The sequence below is a fragment of the Mustela erminea genome, chromosome 7 (assembly GCF_009829155.1).
Source record: "Mustela erminea isolate mMusErm1 chromosome 7, mMusErm1.Pri, whole genome shotgun sequence".
In the NCBI taxonomy this organism is placed as follows: domain Eukaryota; kingdom Metazoa; phylum Chordata; class Mammalia; order Carnivora; family Mustelidae; genus Mustela; species Mustela erminea.
The window spans coordinates 62550802-62576413 of NC_045620.1; the positions used below are offsets into that span (position 1 = coordinate 62550802).

The following is a 25612-nucleotide window of genomic DNA, read 5'->3' on the forward strand; positions in this document are numbered from 1 at the left end:
AACCACTATCATAATTGTGAAATAGAAATTTCCCTCCCCCCCAAAAAAGTTCCTTTGAACCCTTTTTTTTTTTTTTAAGATTTTATTTATTTGACAGACAGAGATCACAAGTAGGCAGAGAGGCAGGCAGAGAGAGAGAGAGAGGAGGAAGCAGGCTCCCTGCAGAGCAGAGAGCCCGACATGGGGCTCAGTCCCAGGACCCTGGGATCATGACCCGAGCCGAAGGCAGAGGCTTTAACCTACTGAGCCACCCAAGTGCCCCTGAACCCTTTTGCATAGGAATTTTAATACAACTTGTATTCTAATGACTCCAAAATTTAGATCTCCAGTCAACCTTGCTTCCAAAGTCTAGGCCCAAGGCTGCCTGCTTGACATGTCCACCTGGATGTTGCAAACAGGCACCTCAATCCAAGCGAAACTGAAAGATGAAGCAGACTGTGCTTTATCTTTGCTACAAGAAAACCCCTACTTCTGATTCCCTTCTGAAATCATGTTTCTGTATTCTTTAGTTTGGTTGACATAATCATCATCTACCAAGTCATGTAAGCTAGAAATTTTTAAGTATAATCTTCTCCCCCTCTTACACCTCCCCAGAAGTGAGTCTTATTCACACAAACATTTTTAAATCAGCCCTTTGCATTTTCAGTATTCTCATTCAGACACTTGCTTGCAAGATCACCAAAACCAAAACAAAACAAAACAAAAAACCCTCCGAACTTGCTTCTTCATGCTCCAATTCATCCACCAATCTGCCACTTTAATTTTCTTTTGAAAACCTAGATCTGACTGTTTCAATCCTTTGCATTCAGGGATTGCCCAACTGCCTAAAAATGACACTGAAAATCTTTCATGGTATGGCCCAACCTCCCCATCTGGACTCCTCTGCTCCCTGCCACGTAGAGCCGGCTATCCATTTTCATCCCTCTATGCTTTTCATCAAATATCAATCTGAAATGTGCCTCCTACTCCACCTGAAAACACTTGCTTCCCTTTCACAGCCCCATTTATAAGACTTTCCTTTATGAAGCCTTCCCAGACGTCTCCAGATACACAGTCTCTCTCTGCTACACTTGACTCCCCCCATATCATGTTGCACATACATTTATCATGGTGAATAGACATAGTGGTTAAATGGAATAGGAGAGCTGAGTCAGAAGATCTGAGTCTAACTTAGAAATCTCATTCATCGCTTGCTGTATTAGCCAAAGCAAATGACATAACTTCTCTGAGCTTCAGTTATTGAATCTATGAGTTGGTACTAACAATAACCATAATAATGCCCTACCTCATAGGACTCTTGTGGTGATCAAACAAGTAATTATAAATGTGAACATAGTTTGCAGTATATGGATATTACATGTTATAATTACACATTTGTATCTTCTGATAGATTTTGAACTTCTCGAGCGCAAAAACCAGTATCTGGCCATCCACCAGATGCAGTGCCTATCTAGGCCTACTCCTTGCCTAGACTGGTTTATGGCAGAAGTTGTCATTTTTGGTAGGATCATATTCTCTCAATTAACTCTCTTAATACTATTTTCTGTGTTTCTTCAAAAGCCAATCGTGACATCCTCACTTCTTTTTATAATTGTTTATTGCCTTTTCAATTAAATAGCTACATTGAAAGGTCTCTAAGGAACGGAAATAAATATTCTATCATTAGTTTTAAGCACTTTGATTTATTTGACAAAAAGTTTTTAGAGTCATTATGTGCCCAGCCCTGTTCTAAGCCCTGGTCATACAGTGGCATACAAGAGACTTCACAAAACTTATGTTTTCGTGGGGACAATAAGCATGCAGGAGCAGTAAAGATGTTCATCTATACAGTTAAAGATGCTACAAATAGAGCAATATGGAGGACGGGGCGGGTGTAGCTGGAGTGGTCAGGGAAAGCCACTCTGGAAGCCCGTAGAGCATCAGTGATGACACGGGAGGCAAGCATACAAAAAGAAGGCAGGATAGCCTTGCAGGTGAAAGGAAGAGCAGAGAGGTCCTGAGCCCTGAGACAGAAGCAGACCAAGTTGATACAAGGAACTGAAAGGCAGCCGGTGGGGAGTGGAGGGAGTGAAGGGCCGTGGTAGGAGGCTACGTCAAAGAAGCAGACAGGGACCAGATCTCTTGCAAGGTCAAGGGGGCTTGCAAGGTCAGGTAAAGAGTTAAATGTTTATTCTAATTGTAATTGGAAACCACTGAAGGGTTTTAAGCAGGAGTGTGATAAAATTTGATTTTTTAAATAAGAGTTTATTTATTTGTCAGAAAGTGAGAGAGAGAAAGAGCATAAACCGGGAATGGCAGGCCAAGGGAAAAGCAGGCTGCCTGCTGAGCAAGCAGCCCAGACAATGCCATGCGGGGCTCAATCCCAGGACCCCGGGGTCATGACCTGAGTCAAAGACTCTTAACCAACTGAGCCACCCAGGCGTCCCTGATTTGGTTTTTAAAAGATCACTTTAACTGCATATGGAGACTATATTCTGGGGACAGTAGGAGAAAGGATTAGAAGGTAGACTGGTTGTTTTCAGTCAGCAGAGATGTTGGTCTGAATTAGGGTGGTGCTAAGGATGGTGAAGAGTAGTTTGGGGTATGTTTGGCAATAGGACTGATAGGACTTACTGATAGATTTAATGACAGTAAGGGAAAGACATTCAAGAGGGCTCAGGGTTATGGTCAAAGCCATTAGGTGGATAAAAGTTCAGTTTACTGAGTTCACATAGTACCTGTGGGGGCTCTGCCCTGGGCTCTGAGAATACAAAGGTCCGTGAATAAGACAGAGTTCTTGGCCTCAAGAGGTCACCGTCTGGGAGGATTGCCTCCTACCTCCTACACTGATGACTTCCGTAGGAGGTTTTGTTTTTGTTTTTGAAGATTTTATTTATTTTGGAGAGTGAGGGTATGGTGGTGGGAAGGGAGAGAGAGAAGGAAAACCTCAAGGCTTCACTGTGCTGAGCATGCAGCCCAATGCGGGGCTCCATCTCAGGAACCTGAGATCATGACCTGAGCAGAAATCAAGAGTTGGACACTTAACCTGAGCCTCTCAGCCACCCAGGAGCCCTGCTGTAGGACGTTTTAAGCACAATTACGGAAGTACATATAGGTTATGGCACATCAAGAAGGATTCCCTAGCCCAGTTTAGCCAACCGAACCAGGAGTCCTGCCTTCTTGGGAAGATAAGTAGGAGAATTTCTCAACACCTGTGAGATGTGTGCAGTAATCCACACTCTAGTTTAACTTAACTCTTTATAAATATAGTAGCTGTCAGCAGCATCTGCCAGGGTCTCCGATTTGTTACTACTTTGAAGAGAAGAGGAATGGGGCGGGTGGCTCAGTTGGTGGCTCAGTTGGTTAAGCCTCTGCCATCACTTTAGGTCATGATCCAGGGTCCTGGGATCAAGCCCCGCATCCCTCTCCTCTGCCTGTGCTCTTTCTCTCTATATGTCAAATAAATGAATAAAATCTTAAAAAAAAAAAAAAAAAAAGTAAGAGGACGGGAAAGAAAGCTATGGAGAAAGTAAGAGTCAGGATGGACAGAAAGGCAAGGTGCCCAGCTAACAATAGGGTCTGGGCTTCTGCTGCAGCCCTCTGCTCAAAACCTACCAACAGTATGCCCTTGATTGAGGATATGTTCTGCTTTGTTTCACTTTAATTGCAGCTGCAACATTTATGAAATTACCATATGGCTCCTGAATGACTTCTCTCAAGCTTTTTTTCTTTTTGGTATTTAATAGCTTCTATTTGACCCACTGACACATTCACATTTCAAAAATCCAAATAAGAAAGGATATAATGAAAAGTCTTATCTTCTCCTTCTCCTTCACCCACTTCTGTACCCCACCCACCTGGATAGGTAGAGATAACTAGATGGATTTTTTCTATGTATCCTTCTAGTGTTTGTTCACACAGATACAAGCAGTCTTTATATTTATTCTCTTCCTGCTTCTTACAGAAGAGGTGGCCTACTTTATCCTCTGATCTGGATCTTGTTTTTCCCTTTAACAATATATCTTGGAGACCTTTCCTATCAGTACTAGGAGAGCTTCCTCATTCTTTTAAACAGCTGCATAGCATTACACTGCAGGATCTGCCATAGTTCATTTAACTATTCCCCTATTGATGAATCCTTGGGCTGTGTCCAGTCTTTGCTACTTATTACAAACAATCCTATACTGTATAACCCAGCACATATGTCTGCAGGTATAGCCTTAGGATAAATCCTCAGGAGTCTTGCAAATACTTTAATAATATCTTCTAAAAGAATGTTCTGAGATAGTGTGACTAGGTTTCCAAATTAGAACCTCAGCTTTCCATTGACTCTTGCATTCCACCAAGAGAGTAGTTCCTCATTTTTCAGCCTGTCAGTTATGCCTTTATGTTTTTTCCAATAAGGAATTTAAAAAAACATTTAATCTGCTCTCCTGCAACCAACCATAGTTGGCATATTGTTTTTAAAAAGAAGAAAAAATAGACTAAAATGCAGTTGAAGCATGCTCCAGTTAATGAATTGCAAGCTCTAGAAAATACTTGATTTTTCTTCATTCAACATGTAGAAGCATCTCTAGAATGAAGTCTCAGATGGGGATGACAGGTTAGAAGGTGAGGACTATAGGGTATACCCTGCCCCAGCCAGCTCCCAGTGCTACCCCAGCCTCAGGGCCAAATATTCCTCGGCCATTTTTGTTAGCATTTCTTTTCATTTCTTTTAGTAATTCTTCATTCTCCCATAGTTGCTTTTGAAAAACAGGTTTATGGTTTTGGTGAAATGGGTAGGTTTGGTCAATGTGTTTTATAACTAGGCCATGTAAAGTAAATGTGCTGTTTTTATACTACCCCCCTCCAAAGACTTTTTCTTATTTGTTATATTCCAGGTATATAAGACCAGGATGGAAAAATTCTAGGACACTTAATTTACATGAGCTTGTTGGGAGAACATTTATGGATGCAGAAATATACACAAGTGATGTGGCAATGAGAGCTGCCCTTTAAGGAAAAAAAAAAAAAAAAAAAAATATATATATATATATATATATATATACACACGCGCACACACACACAGACACCTATATATACATATGTATATATATATATTTCTCTATATATATAAAATTTTAACTATATCTATATATGTATCTATATCTATCTATCTATATATTTGAAGAAGCTAGCCCACCTGTATTACTATCATTATTGGAAAATAAAATTATCTTTCCACATAGTACTTCTCTTTAGTTTGGCTCCATGTAGGTGGAGGTGTTTTGTTTTTGTTTTTGTTTTTTTTAATAATTATAACATGAGAGAAAGTGTTAAAAATAAACCATGAAGTTGACAAGGTACAGCAAATAGCCATCCAGAAAGCTTTTCTTAGCTCTAAAGCTTTCTCTCTCGAGAATCACAAAAACTACAAATTGTAGAACTGTCTAGTTTCTGTAGCGTGTCTAGTCCCAACTGTAATTGAAGTTATCTTACATTTTTATTTTTTATTTAAAAAAATTTTGGGGGCGCCTGGGTGGCTCAATGGGTTGAAGTCTCTGCCTTCAGCTCAGGTCATGATCCCAGGGTGTTGGGATCGAGCCCCACATCGGGCTCTCTGCTCGGCAGGGAGCCTGCTTCCTCCCCTCTCTCTCTCTGCCTGCCTCTCTGCCTACTTGTGATCTCTCTCTGTCAAATAAATAAAATCTTAAAAAAAAAAAAAGAATAATCATAAAAAATTTAAAAAACATTTTTATTTATTTATTTGACAGAGAGAGAAAGGGCAAGCCCAAGCAGGGGGAGCAGCAGGCAGAGGGAGAGGGAGAAGCAGGCGCCCTGCTGAGCAGGGAGCTCAATGCAGCACTTATCCCAGGACCCAATGATCATGACCAGAGCCAAAGGCAGAGGCTGAAGGGACCGAGCCATCCCGGTACCCCTATCTTAAATTTTTTAAATGTCTCACATAAAGATTCTACAGCCTCCCTTTGGCCATTACTTTTTTTCCCCCTTAGCTGGTAAGACTTGGACTCTCTCTTTAGAATATAACCAGAATTGTTGTTCCCTACCCTTCCCCTCTCCTCCCCACTTCCCCTCCTTCTTCTTCTTCACACATTTATTCTTTCATAAGAAAGTTAGAACAACTGTCAATTTTTAAAAAACTTCTCTTTGGATTTTGGTTGGCACTGGGATTTCCAGGTAGACAATTGTATCATATGTAAATAATAGTAAATCTTATTTTGTCCTTTTTGTATCAGCAGAATTCCCTCTTAAGTGAAAAAATATATGCTGAAATTATTTGTTCATCCAATCCCTGAGTATCTGTAGAGAACATCCATTCTACTGACCACACTCTCATTTTGTTCTGGGGGCTATGGTCCTCCCTTACTCTCAGTCCCTGGACTTGGGGAAAAGATTGATGTCTACAACTTCCCCCGCCCCGATTTCAGGGGTGAAACATATAACCTTAGCCTAGGTCATCTAGTATACCCTATTTCTCTTGCCACAGTAATCCATTCTAGACCTAGAACATTGGTTCTGAATTTGAACCTAGAGACAAGTACTCCATGGAGTGGCTTGCATCCGTATTGGGTAATGAAGACGTTGCCTAAGAATGAAGCCAATACTGAAGATGCTGAATTTAGAAATGAAGAGAGAGAGATCAAATCCTAGGTCACCCTGTTTGAGCCCTAGATCAAACTTCATCTGAACTAGATCCTCTAAATTATTAAGTTACATGAACCAATAAATTTATCTTTTTAATTAAGATAGTTTGGATTACATTTTTCACCTTTGGCATGCAAAGGACTTATAGTTGATGCAGTATCTTCTAACAAAATTGGGCAAATTAAACTTATGTTGTTCCCATGGTTTGACAAATTACATGATTTCCCCAGCTAATTCCCAGACTCCTCTCTTCTTGCACTTGGAGTGACTCTACCGTTGCAGCATACCTGTCTAAATCCCAATCCAGAGTCCTGCACCCCTTCCCCCAAGGACTTCTCCAGTTCTGTGCTTAAACCCAGCCCACTGGTGAAGTTAAAGAAGGAAAGGAACAGATGGCAACCTGATTCATAGTGCTCTTACAGGGAATTAAGCCAATTTATTTTGGGGGTCAGTTCCAGTTCAGTTTCAGCAGTGAATGAAAGTTGTTTGAATCCATTTCTGGTTCAGATCTGTAATCATCTGCAGTAATCCAAAGTTCTTCACAAGAGAAAAATATTTTGGGGAGTTAATATTTGTTCCAGTTTGAGAAAACTATGTAATGTGGAATCAAGCACCTGTCTTATTAGGCCTTCTGTGCTAAAAGAAGTAGCATATGGGCAGGACAGGGAGGCGATTAATGGTGTACTTAATACTAAAATAATCAGCCTAGACGGCCTCCATTATAAGCAGTGTTATAAAATCTACTCCTTGGATTTGCTTTTAATATTCTCAGTCCACATCAGAGAACACTTTGAAATATCATATCACATAATATTGACCAAATTATTAAAATGTTGGTTGAAACATTTTTTGAAATTTTTGCCTCTGTTAGAGGAATACATACTTTATAGGTGAAACATTTACGGTCTCTGAAAATTATTTCTGATTAGTGTGACATTATGTCAGTATCTTAAGGTGCTCAGACTTAGCAGTATTCATGAAAAATGTACTGAAAATCTAGGTTCAGCATAGGGAATGTTGTCAATGGTATTGTAATAGCATTGTATGGTGACAGATGGTAGCTGCACTTGTGGGAGCATAGCATAAAGTATAGACTTGTTAAATCACTGTGTTGCACCCCTGAAACTAATGCAACATTGTGTGCCAACTACACTTCAATTTTTTAAAAAAATATAGGCTCAGAATATTCACAGGACCATTTTTAAATTGCTTCAGGTCATCTAATGGATATGTTCTGATAGGAAGCACTTTTTGTCTCGTTGCTCCCATTATAAATACATATATATTTATAGGTAATAAATATAAATTAAATAAGTAAGTAAAATTTGAAGACACAAAATGCTCAGCTTGTTCCAAATATTTTTTGTTGGTGGATTGTGTACAAACAAAAAGAATGACAGATGCCATCCTTATACTTTACAAAAACACCTCTTGCTTATGCATGTGTAAGGAGGACGTTGGATTTGACAAGGTGCAAAGGGATGTCTTACAGATGGTACACATGAGGCCCATCAGGACAGGTCTTCCCAAACTAACGGAGCTGTAAAAGCAGTTGTCATGTGCATGTCTGCCACACCTGTTCAACAGAGAAATTCCCACCTGTAAATATGGTCTCCAGAATCAGAGCACAGGACTGACTGAGCTTAGTTTAGTTTTCTGTTAGTCTGAGAGAGACTATGACCACCAAAATGGATTTCATACCTTTTTGTGACTCTTCTGGGATTTTTACATTTTCCCTGGCATTGTGTTATTTAAAATTAAAGTTTAAGATTAAAATTCTTTTACTTGGTCCTTGAAGAAATAACCATAATTTATCTTATAACATTAAATTCATTGGCAGTGTGCTTTGGTGGGAATAAATTTGTGTTCTGCAAAAGGGCTTGGATATACAGAATTTCAATGCCTCAAATGATGTAATTTTCTATAATATTTAGCCTGCCATTTTTAGTTTGGTGTTTGTATAATAGGAGATTTCGAAGAAAAAGCTAAAGAGAGGCTAATTTGCTTGGTAGTGCTTCTGTTCTTTTGTTCTTTTAGAATCTAAAATTAACCAACATCTGCAGTGTCAACAAGGACTCCATATGGCATTCAAGTTTGTACTTTTCCTAAATAATGCATTTGAGGCAATATAATCTGAGAAGAATTCTGAGGTGATAATGAGTAGAATGCCTCATGTTGCATAGCACTTTATAGTTTCAAAATGATTTAACAACTGGGACCTTGTTTGAGCCTCACAACAATGTTAAGAGGTCAGGGGTTCAGGTGTTTCTTATTCTTGTTGAACAGATGAGAAGATGGAGGTCCAAAGTATTGAAGAGAAATGGCCATTGTCACAAACCTGGTGAGTGGCAGCATGAGAAGGAAACCCAAGCCATCTGGTATCTAATCACCCTTTCTACCGTATTACTAGGATCAAGTTGTTGACAACCCATTGTTAAAATAGCATGTTTTCAAAATAACAGATCCCACAACAACTCTGTAGGAAAATTTAAAAAAATTACTAGAAACTAACAAACATGTATTTGGTTTTCTAGAGTTTAATAGATTTCATTTGTTCAATTAAATTAACAGATGATTTCCACAGAAGTTCATTTAACTCTTGTGATTTCCTGTTTTACCTACAAAAAAAAAAAAGAGTTCCCACCGAAATGCTTTTTCTCCTTGTGAAATCGTACTTCATAAATCTTTATTTGTCATATCTAGAAAATCTAAAAACTATTCTGTAAGAGATGTTACAACTGAGAGTGTTTTCTTCGTAGTAATACATAATCATTTAAGTCAAACTGAGTTTTGAAACACTTCATTTTATTCAAGCTTCTGTGAATTTCTGCAACAGGGCAATTATTCAGAATTTCTGGGATAAGAAAAAAAGTAGGTTGAAGTTAAAGAATGTATTAGAAACATAGCTTGTGACTGAGACATAGCCATAAATTTAGAAGGAACCCATTTTTGAAAGCATAAATAATGTTATTGCCAATCCATACTTCATAGAAATTTCTAGCTACGTATTATTACCATTTCTACTTTAAAATGCAGAGAAACTCAATTGCTTCCATTTCTTGAGAGTTTGAGGCTTAAAAATTATGAATGCTGGCATTCTTGAAGAGGAACACTGTGAGTTTGTAATATCGAAAAGGCACTGGCATTCTTTTACATTAACAGGCAGATATATTTCCAACAAGTGGAAGACAAAGGACTCTACCAGCATGAGGAGCAGCCAGCAAGAATTTTAATCAGGATTTGGCTCAGTCTGCACTGGTTCTGACTTCACAAAAGTGCATCTTCAGGAAGTACCTTTCTACCAAGTGGAAAGCTGGCAAGACACAGCATTAGAGGTTGCTGACACCAAGACAACCAGAGCTCACTCAAAACTTAAAATTTTGCCTCCCCATTTGTTGTTTGGATATGTCTCAAAGAATTACACGCAGAAAAGCAAGATTTAAACTTGATATTATCCAAAACATTTTTGTGACTCTACTCTCCTACCTACTCTATGTACAGGATTAGTGGAAATACACCAAACATTTTTGAAAAGGTCATCTAACCTAAGTAGAAGAATGTTATCTTTCCATGCATGAAAATACTTGGACATGAGAGCCATGAAAAAGATATGGGGAGAAAAGGACAAGAAGAACATTATGGAATGTACAAGTAATAGGGAGGAATTAGGGAGAGTTGGGGAATTTGGTTAGGAAAGCTTTAGAGAGGGGTGCCTGGGTGCTCAGTGGGTTGAGCCTCTGCCTTTGGCTCAGGTCATGATCCCAGGATCCTGGGATCGAGCCCTGCATCGGGCTCTCTGCTCAGCAGGGAGCCTGCTTCCCTCTCTCTGTGCCTGACTTTCTGCCTACTTGCAATCTCTGTCAAATAAAAAAAATCTTTAAGGAAAAAAAAAAAAGGAAAGCTTTAGAGAGGGGAGGGTTAAGTCATTAGAGTTGGTAGTAACTCCCATCTGGCTAAATTGTAGGAATCTGGAGGGAGGGGCCCAGGGGTGCTAGAAGACAGTTCTCATGATGGTAGCATTCAGAGTTAACCTGACAGTGGAGAGACAGCAGCAGTGCCAAGGCGGGGAGAAGGCCACAGTTTGAAGAAGGCAAATACTTAAGGGACCACGAGAACCCCATCTGCACTTCTTTTTGCTTATTCAGTCAGATCCAGTTTTTTTCCCCTTCCCATCTCCACACTTCTGCCTACCCCTCGCCCCTCAACCCCCACCATGAGAAAAATCTGTGTTGACTGGCCCCAGTTTGTTTAACTGAGTCCTCCTTCACCCAGTGAATGATTTGTGGAGCCTGGGGCTGGTAATCATTATTTAGCAGTGACTTCAGCATTAATCAATCAGAACTGGAATGATACAACTTTGTTCCCACTCCGCCCACTCACAACCACAACCTTTTTGTGCTACAGCGAAGTAACGTGGTCCCTTGGCTATGTTGCCGCTGATTAATGGACTGTTGGACGGGCCAGTACAACTCCCACAATAGTCTAGTGCTTTTCTGCCAGATTGGCTTAAAAAAAAAAAGAAAGGCAGCCGATCATGTCAAACCATGTTAGCCAATACCTGTATTGTCTCTCTGAATTATAAAGCACAACAGTACATCTCGTTCTCTGCAATTCATTATTAGAAGAAAGAATATGAGGAAGTATTAGGCCATGCTTGTGCCACACGAGATAGCTAGACAATCCTGCACACTCCTGCACTGCCCATTGGAACGTGTCATTTGCACCCTGAGGCAGTCATGATAACTCTCAAAATGAGAAGCAATACCACCCTCTTTTCCGCTCCTTGCCTGGATGCTGCAGAACAGTGACCTTCAGAGGAGGTGGGTGGATGTGGCCTTGCCAGGAGATGCTAAGCACCCAAGACTCAACTACCTAAAATAACTCATTAACCTGCCCCTCCCAAATCACCCACTCCACATATATCACCACCACAGGAGGAATTAGGTACCCCAAGGTCACCCTAAGGGTGTCTGTGAACTTTGACTTCCTTCCTCAACAGACACCGTTAGGTTGGCCTTTTGAGGCCTCTGGGCTCCCGGGAAGCTGATTTCTCCTGTGTAAAAACATCAAGAGCCAGGAAGAATGGAACACCACATGATTTATTCCTGAATCCCTCATCCTGTTGGATATGCCCCAGGGTGGAGTTATTCTTGCTGTCACAAATAATTCAGCCCTGAGCGGATCAACATGTTTAAAAGAAGTTTCCAAATATGTCTAAAACTCTAGGTGCAGAAACACAAGTACCAATTAACAAGGGCAATTTCAAATAGAACAGAGGTTGGAAATTAGAAAAACAAAGAGGCACAGGATATAGCGGAGGGAGCCAGCTCTGTTGGTAACGGGTTGTATGCCCTCAGTCATTATATTATGCCTGTGTCTCAGTTTCCTCGACTCCAAAATAGACACTAAGATGAAAGGAATTTGGTGAGAGACACTTTTGAGAAATGGCAATTTATGTTCTCTCTCTGTATTTTTCCCTTTCCCTCTCCCATTCTGTCTGGCTTACGTGTTTTTACCTCAGGAGAGATGTGGGGGTTGGACTTCCAAGCTTTGGTTCCAGATAAACCCATGAGGAGAGGAGAGTTTGCGGTAACTTGTATTTTCCAGACTAAAGAGATCTGTTCTCCCAGAAACAGCAAGGATGTCATCCTGCTTCTTGCAAGTACCCTTGAGATGTATGCCTCAGGAAGGCTGCATCTTTGCTGAAGAGCCCCTCTTTTCTAGAAATGCACTTTGGGACTTACTCATGTGGAGTAATGATGGCAAGAGCCTCCAGAGGTCCTGGCACTTCTTAAGATGCCTGGTCCCTGCCAGAGCCCTCAGTAAGTGTGTAAAAGATACTTCCCACTTATCCGAGGTGGATTTCCTGTCCGCCCTACAGCACAGGGGCTTCAAGTTTAAATTGAATTATATACTCTAAAAACTCTAAGGAATCATCAGTGGTAAGCTGGCCACTAGTTTAATTTGTGTCTCTTTACCATTTATTAAAACTAAGCCTAAACAAGTCTTAACACACTGTAGGAAATCCACTTTCTAGGGCTGAATTCACCATGGGTTTACTTTGGCCAGCCCTCCTTATCATTGCCTTTTCTGCACCTACCCTTGCTGGCCTCCACGTATTCTCATTTGGGATGTTTGACTGAGAAAGGCTGGTGGCACCTTGAAAAACATCATGTGCCTTCTCCCAAATCCCTGCATATTTTCTTTAAAGTCGGAAAGGGGTGTCTCTCATCCTTAAGTGTACATATTTAGGTTGTCTGTGTTGCCCTGAGGAGCAACTTTAAGTAAAAACCCATAGCCAGGGGACCAAGTCTGTGGTCAGCTTCTCTGGGAACCATGTACCTTCTTGAAGTTGTTAATAAAACAAATAAAACAAAACAAATAAAAACTTGAAAATCTTTTTGCAGTTGTCTTTGGTGTTACTGCTGCTATCAGGTGAAGAGGACGTCTATTGCTTCAGGGCTGTGCCGTATTTAGAAAGGAGTAAAATAGATCGTATAAATCTTTCCCCTTAGAAAGAGGCAAAATATCAGTGCAAGTGAAAACCTTCCAGGAAAGGCTGCTTGCTTTTGGGATCTCTGAAAGCACTTACTGGACATAATCTCATGTGTATTTTTCTTGGTAGCAGATGTAAATTACCATGTTCTTCTAAGGCCATTTTCCTGCTATGGCTGGCTTTTCTCTTTAAATATTTTAGGAGGAAAAGTAATGTATTTTCTGTTTGTTTTGTCGTGGCGGTGGTGGTGATGATCATGGTGATGATGATTTATAATTTGGAGAGTCTATATTCTTGATTCAGTCAAAATAATCCTTGAGTCACTTCATACTTCACTCCAAATAGTCTTTCTCAGAACTTGGAAAACAAAGTAAAATGGTACTCTAAATATTCCCTTCCCTCTTATCTTTATGAATCCTCCCATAGAGCCAAGGAATTGCCATTCTAGGGTCTGAGGGGAGGAAACCCCCCTCTAATTTAAAGCCTCCTGAACTGGATTACCTATGCTATTCAAAGAACTAAGTATTTTGAAAATTCTAGAAACAGCAATGCAAACATTCTTCTCCCAATAGAAACTACTAAAAGTAGTTATATGGTCTATCTCTTAAAGTGGAATTTTTTCCTTCCATCTTAATTAAATGAGAAATAAAAGGAAGTCATACACAAAGCTTTCAGAACAATGACTACAATATAAGAGATGGAGTTCCCACCAAAAAAGAAAAGAAAAGGATGTTGAAATATGGGAGCAAAATGAGGTCTTACTCAAGTAGTTTCTTATGCTTCAACCAAAAGCTGGAAGAATTAATAGAAGCTCTAAAGAAAGGTAGAGGAAAGCAGACAGTAGAGAAAAGCAGAGGACTGCAGAAAATAATAAGTAAAGGAATAAATCGAGTCTGGGATGATTCTTTACTAAAATATTTGCAAATTGCAGTTTTCAAATAAAATATGAGATTGAAAAAACTCATTTCCAGAAAAGGTGACAAAATCAATGTGTAAAAAAAGCCCATTTTGAACTGAGAGCCTTCAGAGAAGACAAGGTCAGCTCAAGGTCAGCTCTCTGGAGAGAAGTTGAAACAAAAAGCAAAGCAGCACAGAGGCGTGCGCTCCTTAAAAACCACCACGACTTGAGTTTTTCCACCCTGTGTGACAGCACTCTCAAAGGCAAATGTCTTGGTCTTATGTGGTCTGCTTCCAAAGGGAGATGGGGTTTAATCTACTGTATTAGTTATTTATTGCTGTGTAACAAATATCTCAAAACTTAAAGCTCAGACGGACAACACTGTTATCTCACAGTTTATTTCTGTCGGGAATCCAAGTACAGCATAGCTGGGTCCTCCTGCTAAGGGCCTCTGTCTCTTACAAGACTGCAGTCAAGGCCTTTGTCACAGGGGCTGAGAATCCTTCTCCCAGCTCATTCGGTGCCCTTGGATCGAGGACCTCAGTTCTCACTGTGTGTTGGCCAGAGACTCTCAGTTTGGTGCCATGTGTCACGTGAGCCTGTCCACGGCTCCCAACGCATTGCAGCTGGCTTCCCTCAGAGCCAGTGCATGAGAGAACGCCAAGAGAATGTACAAGGAGGATGGCAGTCAGTCTTTTGTAATCTAGTCTTGGAACTGGCTTTTGCAGTATTTTATTTATCAGAATCAAGTCACCAAGACCAGCTCATAGTCAAGGGAGGAGAATACCAGGGAAGCAGTATCATTGGGAACCATCTTAAGAGCTGTCAACCCCTTCAACTTATTTTATTCTTCCCTTAATTTTATAGCATAGAAATAAGAGGCTGTCATCTTCAAAACCAAAAATACATTTTTTGGGAAAAAGTGCTCCAGAAATCTATATGCCCATGGTCTCTTTTATTCATCAGTTAATGGCTTTTTTGTTTACATTATCTATATGGCAATGAGCAGCCCAGATTATCTTAGCCAATAGGCAAACGGTTTGAATAAATGAAGGATATACTCATTTACATGTTCATTGGGATGCAAGCTCAATGAGAGCAGAGATTTTATCTTTCTTGTTCTCTTTTGTATCCCCAGTGTATATCATAGTGCTTACTATATAGTTTTCAACAAGTAGTTGTTGAATGAATGGCTTCCACTATATTTACTGTGGATCTGTTATGACATGTCAGGCACTTGACTTCACTTCTTTAGAAACTGAGCATCAGAAATACTTGATTTTGTACCCAAGAGTGGAAAGAATAGATTTTTATTACTTGGGATTTCCAAAAGCAGCCACAGTCAGTGACCATTTTTGTTCACAATTCAGAGAGTCTATGGAAAGAAAGGCCCACTCCATTTTCTCATAAAGGAAGAATGTGGCCTTTTCTCTGTTAATAGGTCTTACCTGTGGTCTATTACTCATTTTTTGAGAGGAGTATAAAGGACCAATATTTAAAAAAAAAAAACCAAATACTTAAACTAGGTTTAAAAAAATCATGAAAGTAAAATATGCACATACTTTAAAAACATATAAAAGCATATAAATTGGCAAATTCTCACCCTATGATTCCATCCCTAGTCCCACCTCAACTGCAAAAGTAAGGAGTTTAACTATTTCTTAGATATTATTACAAGTATTTTTAACACAAATACAATGTGTGTGTGTGCATGTATGTATAAATGTGGGATCATCGTGATATTTTTCTATACTTTGCCTTTTTTTATTTAGTGATATGTCTGGGAACCTATATAGACCTATCTTAATTTTTTTCTTGGCTGCATAATATTCCACTGTAGAGATGTGCCATAATTTATTCAGTGAGTTCCTACCTAACAGATACTCATTTCCACCACCCCGCCAAACTTCTTACTTACTAAAAACAGTGCTGCAGTGGGCACACCTATACATATATCTTTGCATATTTTTGTGAGTTTATCTTCAAGACAAACTCCTAACAGTGGTATTGCTAGGCCAAAGGATATATATGTTTAAAATCTTTAAAGCCTCTTTTTATTATAAAATAAAACACAAATACAGAAAACCAAACCAGTTACAGAGCTTAATGGATTGTTATAAGCACCCTTTTAACCATCACCCAGATCAAGAAACAGACTGTCATCCATGTCCAGATCCCTCCAAGTGAAGTGTGATCACAACTACCTCCCTCTGAAACTAATCGTGGTACTGACATCTGTAGACATCACTTTCTTCTATTTTTTTATGGCTTTATCACCCAAGTGGCATCCATAAATGTGATACTTTTGTTTTGTCTATTAAAAAAAATCCCCTTATAAGTCTTTTATACCTCTCCAGGTGTACAGTTTTCCCCTCCACCCTTTTCTTTTCCATACAACTTCTCTACTGAACAACTCAGCATTTGACCAGTGGAATTTCCTACAGTCTGAATGTTGGCAACTATGTATTCTGGATATGGCTCAACATGTTCCCCTGTCCTCCAGTTTCCTGCAAACTGATGGCTGGATTTGGAGGCTTGATGAGACTCAGGTTTGATTCTTTTGGCAAGATGACGAGTGGTACATCAGGAACTACATAAAAGCTAGTTGTCTCTCTTTGTGACTTTAGCAATTACTGATGTTCGGTGCTTAGATCCATTCATTTATTGTGGGCTGCAGAATATTCTAATTTTTTTAAAGATTTTATTTATTTATTTGACAGACAGAGAGAGAGGAGGAAGCAGGCTCCCTGCTGAGCAGAGAGCCTGTTATGGGGCTTGACTGGAGGACTCTGGGATCATGACCTGAGGTGAAGGCAGAGGCTTTAACCCACTGAGCCACCCAGGCGCCCCCAGAATATTCTAATTATGTTATTTCATTTTCACTTATTAGTTGGAATATTTATGGGAGATATTTCCTCATTCTATTATTTGCTTAAACCTAATGGTATAATTCAGATAGCAAAAGAAAAGCAAATGCTAATTTTTTCCCCTTTACTTACCAGTTTCCAAGATAATGAATGTTCTCTACCATTATCTTCAAACGTGGCTTTTTATTTTGGTTATTATGAATTCATGTATTCAATTTATTTTATGAGTTTCAAGTCATTACAATCATTATCTTCACTACAGCTCAATTTGTTCCATCTTTGGCCAGTGAGAGCCTCTTCCATTGGTACTTGAGTCCTTTTGACATGGCCCTAGTGGTCTTTGATAGCTTCCTTGCTATTTGATATGACAAGACACTCTAGCCTCATTCTGTACGTCTATTGCCCCAGACTTGGAATCGGCCATTTCTCCAACAAGCTCTGTTTTTTTTTTTGTTTTTTAAAGCAGGAAATGGTATTTTAATCCATAGTCTAGGCACAAGCTGTGTTCATCATTACTGTGTTCTTCCCAGTTTCTAAGATTTTTCAGTGGACAGAGCTAGGAAATAGCTGTATGGGGTTTTTTTTTGTTTGTTTGTTTGCTTTGTCTAAGATATATTTATTTATTTCAGAGAGGGGTGAGGGACAGAGGGAGAGAGAATCTCAAGAAGGCTCCCTGCTGAGTGCAGAGTCCAATGTGGGGCTCAATCCCACAACCCTGAGATCATAACCCAAACCAAAATTAAGAGTTAGATACTCAACCTACTGAACCAACTACATGCCCCAAACCATATGGGTTTTTTTTTTTAATTTTTTTAAAAAGATTTTATTTATTCATTTGACAGGCAGAGATCACAAGTAAGCAGAGAGGCAGGCAGAGAGAGAGAAAGAGAGAGAGAGGTGGAAGCGGGCTCCCTACTGAGCAGAGAACCTGATGCAGGACTCCATCCCAGAACCCTGGGACCATGACCTGAGCCGAAGGCAGAGGCTTTAACCCACTGAGCGACCCAGGCACCCCCCCAAACCATATGTTTTTAAAGATAAAATACTTCATGAGCTCATTTAGATATTTCCAATTTGAATTTAGTACCATAGGTTTTTACAAGTATAAGAGGCTCAGAAAAATAGTACTAGTACTACCATCACCAATATGATCGCCCACAGTTACATTTAAAAAAATATATATATATGTTGGGGCACCTGGGTGGCTCAGTCGTTAAGCTTCTGCCTTTGGCTCAGGTCATGATCCCAGGGTCCTGGGATCAAGCCCCATATTGGGCTCCCTGCTCAGCGGGAAGCCTGCTTCTCCCTCTCCCACTCCCCCTGCTTGTGTTTCCTCTCTCGCTATGCCCCTCTCTGTCAAATAAATAAATAAATAAAATCTTCTTTTAAAAAGTCAGCCTTTATTTTTATTTATTTATTAATTTATTTATTTTAAGTAAGCTCTACTCCCAATGTGGGGCTTGAACTCAGGACCCTGAGGTCAAGAGCTGCATGCTCCACAGACTTGGCCAGCCAGGAGCCGCAAAGTTACATTTTTTCATTCGCTCTTTTCTTTTGCCTCTACTGTATATCTACGTTGTCAGAGCATATAACCATTGCATACACTACTCATTCCCATCTACCCCTCACTTAATCTTGATTCTTCAAGTAGTTATGTATTTAACACTGACTACTATTCTTGGTATTGATGTGTCTCTAGTCGGTTTAGGGCTTGTTTACTAGTAGATACCCAGGAAGTGTTCACAGAAACAATGTCTCCTGTGTTCTTACATGGCCATAATACTTTGAGTCCTTTGCACCTGAAGGTTGGTTTTTCTAGATATAAAATCATCAGCTCACATTTAGTTATGAATCTTAAATATATTATTATATTTTCCTTGGACATAAGTGTTGTTGAAACATCTGATGTTAACCTAATTTTCTTTCCTTTTTAAATCACTGTCTTGAAAAACTACATGCCCAAAGAGCTTTTTCTTTTTAAAAATATAGTAACTTTATCAGACTATGTCTTGGTGTACATCATTCTGAATCAATATGCTCAGGTACATGATATACTTTTTCTATATGTAGTTCTATTTATTTTTCTTTTTTAATTTCAGGGAAGTTTCTTGAATATTTTCAAAAGAAGTATTTGTTCTTTGGGTCTCTTCTTCAGGGACTCCCATTATTGTATGTTGGGTCTTCTTTGCCTACTGTCAATATTGGTCCCTTTCTCTTGATCCTTTTTCTTTCTTTCTTCATTTCATATAGATTTTAGAGATATTTCCCCTCATTTTTACCTTATACTCATTTTAAGGTTTATTTGTTATAATTATTTGCTATTGTGTTCCTTGTAATTTCATTTTTACTTCTTTTTTTAAATTTTAAGTTTTTATTTATAGTTAGTTAACATATAGTGTAATATTAGTTTCCAGAGTATAATTTAGTGATTCATCACTTACATATAACACCCAGTGCTCATCATAAGTGCCCTCCTTAATGCCCATCCCCCATCTACCCCCTCCCCCACCCACTTCATGCAGTATTTGTCTTTTTCTGACTGACTTATTTCGCTAAGCATTATATATTCTTGCTCTACCCACGTCATTGCAAAAGGCAAGATTTCATTCTTTTTTTGATGGCTGAGTAATATTCCTGTGTGTGTGTGTGTGTGTGTGTGTGTGTGTATTAGTTATTCATTCATCAGTCAGTGGACATTTGGATTCTTTCCCTAAATTGGCTATTGTTGATAATGTTGGTAGTATCCAAAGAACTTCACCCAAAAAACAAATAATCCAGTCAAGAAATGGACAGAAGACATGAATAGACATTTTTCCAAAGTAGCATATGTCAAAACCTTTAAGTTCCATGCACAGAAGACACTGTTAATTGTTAAAATTTATTTGGCTTGTGAGACCCATTTTCTCCTCACTGCTCTGGCTACACATTAGCCAGAGACTGAGAAGTCTTTCTTTTTGTTGTGTTTCTTAACATATACCATCCTGTCTTGATGACTATGGCTTTGTTATAATACTTGAAGTTCAGAATTGTGATGTTTCCAGCTTTGCTTTTCTTTTTCAAGATTGCTTTGGCTATCCAGGATCTCTTGTGGTTCCACACAAATCTTAGGATTGTTTGTTCTAGTTCTGTGAAAAATGCTGGTGCTATTTTGGTAGGGGTTGAATTAAATGTGTGGATTGCTTTGGGTAGTATGGACATTTTAACAATATTTTTTTTTCCAATCCAGGTGCATGGCATGTTTTTCCATTTCTTTGTGTCCTCTTCAATTTCTTTCATAAGTGTTTTATAATTTTCAAAATATAGATTTTTACCTCTTTGGTTAAGTTTATTCCTAGGTGTTTTGTGACTTTTGGTGCATTTATTTGTGATTTTTGGTGCATTTATTCCTAGGTGTTTTTGTGACTTTTGGTGCATTTATAAATGGGAATGAGGAATTGATCTTATTTTTACTTCTGAAATAAATTTTTCTTTTATTTCTAATTCTCTTCTGAGTTCTGTCTCCTCATTTCTGATTTTTTTCCTAATTTGGATTTATGTTATCCCTTCATGTGCAACTGTCCTAATGTCTTTCACTTCATTTTGAAATGGTGGGTTACTGTTCTGATCCTGTTTAAGGACTTGCCTTTCTGAAGTAATTTCATTGTCTGTAGGAATATCATTCTGCCCTTTCATTTCTTTTTTTCCTAATGTTTCTGTGAAATCTGAGCTTCATTTTTTTTCTGTTGTTCATTTCTATGTAAAATTAGATTTCCTGAACTTTTAGAAAGAAGCATGGTTTGGTTAAAGGCATGACTAAGAAGTTAGGAAAACTGACTTCATGGGGGTCCCTCTTGTTTTCATGAAGTGCTCAAAAACAAGGTGGCTGGCTGTGTTCTCCCGATTTTTATCTGAAATTTCTCTTCTTCTGTCTCTCTTGTCCTAGTTCAGCTCAGTTTTGGTTTTACTCCCACAAGATCCTCCGCAATGTGGGCCCTCTTGGAAAGATGCCCTGGCTGGTCAGTCTAAAGAGTTCATAGGGTTGACACAACTTCAACCCATTCAGTCCTTCTTACTGCGGGCTCCATGCAGTCACCCACTATGAAGTACAAATTTCTAGACTTAGCTGTTTTCATCATGTTGACCCACCATGCTTTCCAGTGAATACCTGCTGGCTGTTCTTAAGCTTCCCTGCTCTCAGAGCTTCTGGATACACTGTGTCTTCCCTTTGCTTCTTCTTACATAGGTGCTGATAATTTGCAGGTCTTGTGGCTATCCCCCTCTGTTTATGTTTGAAATTTATGGGGATACTTTGTCACCTAGCTTTCCTATAAATATTTAAGGAGCTTTGGTTTTGCTGTCTAATTATTCTGTTTTTGTGAAGGGACCTGGGGAGATTTAAAGCTGTGCTGCTACCTGTTTCATCTTCCCCATATTCTCTCCCCACTTTAAAATTTGGTAGGTATTACCAAATTACTTGAAGGGTGATGCACATTCTGTGGAGCTTTGCTTTAAATTAATAAGCTTCTGGGGCTCCTGGGTGGCTCAGTTGGTTAAGCATCTGCCTTTGTCATGAATCCAGGGTTCTGGGTTCGAGTGTCACGTCGGGCTCCCTGCTCAGTGGAGAGCTTGCTTCTTCTTCTCCCTCTGTCCCTCCCCCCGCTTGTACTCTCTCATTCTCTCTCTCAAATAAATGATTAAATAAATAAAATCTTTTTAAAAATTGGTAAGCTTCCTATTTCTAAACAGCAAAAGGAAAACAGTGGACATTCTGGGAGACTATATATCCTAAGCATTTTCATCCTGAACCATAAGTCTGCAGACAAGTACCAAAGAGCTTTGTAAATAGGAGCTGGTGGGATATTAAATTCTGTAGAAGATTTATAGAACCTATATGGACTGCTCTGAGATGATCAGTGCCCCTGGAGGACATACTGCCTTTCAGAGGCCCAGTCAGGAGGAAGGTGCATTTGCTATAGCGTTCTTGGAGCAGAAAATGAAGATCTTCTCAGGGTCAAGCTTGAATATAAATATGTTGGAGGAATTCATTTGGGCTTCTCTCAAGCCACGGGTCACACGTCTGGGTTTTTTCAGGTCTCCTCAAAAATTAAGTCAGCTGGGAAGGACAGTTGGTTTTTATTACATTCTTCTATTCCAACAGTCTTCTCATTAACAAGAGACAGCTTCTGACAGAGACTTTTAGTTATGTGCTAAAAAAACTCGCCTTTTTGGACCTCATATTTAGTTTATGTCTATAGTATAAAAACAAGTCCAAGGCCTCTAAAATTAGCAACTGGCATGGTACTGTCTAGTCAGTTAGTGCAGATATTTAATGTAGAAAAAGAAAACATTCTGTATTTGACTTATCTTTCCAGACTGATGTGTGGATGAGTTCCTAGCCATTGACTAATTCCATATTTTAGAATATTAGACTTGGCAATCTTCATCCTTGTGCTTGAGTCAACATTTGTCCCTCTGAATTCAGTGAAATATGAGACCACCTGCTTAGTGGCCTGATCATGTAAGGGCAAAGATCCCACTTACATCTCTACACAGCCCAACTGGCACTGAACTTGTCACTAGAAAACTCAAGATGAAAACCCAGTAGAGAGGCACCTGGGTGGCTCAGTTGGTTAAACATCTGCCTTCGGTTCAGGTCATGACCCCAGGGTCCTGGGATTGAGCACCACATCAGGCTCCCTGCTTGAAGAGAGCCTGCTTCTTCCTCTCCCTCTGCTGCTCCCCCAGCTTGTGCATACTCTTTCTCTTTCTCTCTCTGTCAAATAAATAAATACAAAATCTGAAAAAGAAAAAGAAAACCCAGTAGAGGCTTTCTCTGGGGAGTTTCAAGGCCAGTCATGGCTCTCTAAACTAGACAAAAAGTACCTAGAATTGACAGCAGTTCAGTGAAAGATTGAAGAAACCCTGAACCACCTGTACTACTGATTTTCATCTTCTTTTTTATTAAAGCTTTTCCTGAGTGCATGGGTACAGTGTTGCCTTTTTTGAAGGCTTGCTAAAGAAACACTTAAAAGCATCAGTTTCTAGAACTAATTAATTTTTCTAAATGTATGTTGCTGTCATATTCATATTCATTCTACAGAATACTAGACCACAGGCTATCTAGATGGTCCCAAAGGGAATATTACCTCCTGAAAATTTGAAACCCATACACTCTATCCATTTTTCATCAGTCCACCACATGATTTCCATTCATCCATCAAAAACATTCACAGAGTTAACTAAACTTCCACCAGACATCTGCATTAAGCAGTATAATCTGCAAGATAGTGCAATATTTCTCATGTACTTATTAGAGTAAAGCCTCATCAATTATTTATCATACATTTCCTACACACAAGGTGCCATGCTAAATCATATCTAACATTGTAGAGAGTCTAGTTTAAAAGCAGTTAATTACCTAAATGCAACTTTCACAGTTGACATTTGTGAAGCATGAAATGTCAAAAGCTATATTTTTAAGTTCCATGCACAGAAGACAGCGTTAATTGTTAAAATTTATTTGGCTTGTGAGACCTATTTCCTCCTCACTGCACTGGCTACACATTAGCCAGAGACTGAGAAGTCTTTTTGTTGTTGTGTTTTTAACGTGCACACTGTGGAAAAAAAAGAAAAAAAAAAGATGAAAAAGAACCTTTACAGCGCAGAAGAGAAAATGGAGTTTAGTGAGGGAGTAGAAATATGTTAAAGAGAATATGGAAATTCATGGGGAATAAGGAGAGGGTTTGTTGTTTCGTATTTTGCAGGATGACAGGAGTGATATGTTGGTTTTTATTTTGTTTTGCTTGTTTGTTTTCTTTGAGCACATAGATGAGTGCTTAAGTGTAGATAGAAAACCAAAATCAGAGAAGAGAATGCAGCAGCAGACAAGGAGTTTTAAAGGAATGTTCTAGACAGGTGTTTGAGGCAGTAGGGCTGTATTGTTTATTTGTTTTTTGCAGTAAGGAAGTGCAGACAGCAAGGCAATGTCTGGATAGGAAACATGGATTGATGACAAATGGTTGTGAGAGATACTGGCTTGTTTATTATTAAAGAATTATGTAGGCATCAATTTGGATATATATAGAATCAAGGTAGCCTACACCTCACCCGCTTATTGCCTACTCTTGGAAACCATACACATCAATACAAACATTAAGAACTAGGAAAGTTCCAGAAAGGCCTCAGAAATGACTTGAGGACAAGCAACCTACTGCCTGGGGTAAAGACTGAACAGGAATGTGATTAAATTTTATGAAAATAGGAAGTTCATATACTGTGTAATCAGGAATGACTCACCAGATTATCCAACACTAAAACTAAAGGGGGAGAAGGAGCCCTTGAACTTTGAAAAATGTAATTTTAGAACATGTAAGAGGAAATTGTACTTTACTCTTTGAGTTATAAATTGGTCATACCAATAAGTGACACAGACATGAACAAAATAAATGCAATAGCAATTTAAGTAACTGCATGGAGAAAGAACTCATTGTGAGTTCTTTAAAGGGAGCTAGAGCTATTTAGGATATGTCTATAGTTTTGTAAAGATGTTGTCCTGAATATCAGTTTTATCTTTCCACAAAAACATCTCTCGGCTTGTCTATCAGAGTAGTCTTCTGAATGAACGATATTTGGGCTTACCGACTGGGACATCTAGTACCTAGCACAGTGCCTGGTAGGAAGTAGGCTGTTGGTCTTTGCTTGATTCCTTGAATCTCTTACGTACTTCAAGGATGTATGGCCTTCTGAAAACTGATGTTGTTTATCTAATATCCTAATATTTAATTTGTATGTGGAAATCATTTGAGCAATGCAGATAATTGTCACTAATAAATAAACAAATGGTATGAATTGCTATTAGCAATGGGATGTTAATGCATAGGATGAAAGACTAGGTTCCACTGTGGCTTCTGCTACTGCCCAAGGAGTCGTCCATTCCCCCGGAGAAGTAAAATGATACAGATAAACAAGACTAGAATGAGGCAGATAGCTGCCTTAATGAGCCAGTCTGGTATTGCTTCAAACCCAGATTCTTTAAATATGTGCTTCATATTTACTTAAAGAGAGCCTGACAACCACAAGTGAAAGAGGATAGGATCTTTCTATTGGCTTGAATAATTTAGTTCTGACCCAAACTTGTACCCTGTGCTCCACACATGAAACCTTGGAGAAGCCATTTAAAGTCCCCACGTGGGTGCCTGGGTGGCTCAGTGGGTTAAGCCTCTGCCTTTAGCTCAGGTCATGATCTCAGGGTCCTGGGATTGAGGCCCGCATCAGGCTCTCTACTCTTCAGGGAGCCTGCTTCTCCCTCTCTCTCTGCCTGCCTCTCTGCCTCTGTGATCGCTCTATCAAATAAATAAATAAAATCTTTAAAAGAAAGAATGATTTTTTAAAAAATAAATAAAGTCCCCATGTCTCACTTATTCAATAAAAACTGAGCTTCTGTTATATGTAAGACACTGTGGGGAGCACAGTTTCTGCCTTGTCTGGGCCCACAGTTTACTTGGGGGGATAAAATTCACTTGTAAAACAAGTGAATTTTAAATACTACCTCCTGAAAATTTGAAACCCATACACTCTATCCATTTTTCATCAGTCCACCACATGATTTCCATTCATCCATCAAAAACATTCACAGAGGGCGCCTGGGTGGCTCAGTGGGTTAAAGCCTCTGCCTTCGGCTCAGGTCATGATCCCAGGGTTCTGGGATCAAGTCCCGCATCGGGCTCTCTGCTCCGTGGGGAGCCT

At 39.3% G+C, this 25612-nt stretch overlaps 1 protein-coding gene and 1 long non-coding RNA gene across 2 annotated transcripts in view; one reads left to right on the forward strand and one right to left on the reverse strand.

Annotated features, from left to right (window-relative positions):
- The window catches only part of LOC116596359 (high mobility group protein B3-like), a 65613-nt gene that overhangs the window by 3772 nt on the left and 36229 nt on the right, over nucleotides 1–25612 (forward strand). The window contains 2 exon segments of the mRNA XM_032353684.1: nucleotides 1391–1501; nucleotides 8914–8968. Coding sequence (XP_032209575.1) covers nucleotides 8948–8968 — 21 coding nt within the window. The 5' untranslated portion in view covers nucleotides 1391–1501; nucleotides 8914–8947.
- LOC116595469 lies at nucleotides 16529–25477 on the reverse strand. The gene is made up of 3 exons (XR_004287695.1): nucleotides 25466–25477; nucleotides 17050–17055; nucleotides 16529–16632 (listed from the first exon to the last, which is right to left on the reverse strand). It is a non-coding gene; the product is annotated as an uncharacterized LOC116595469 (long non-coding RNA).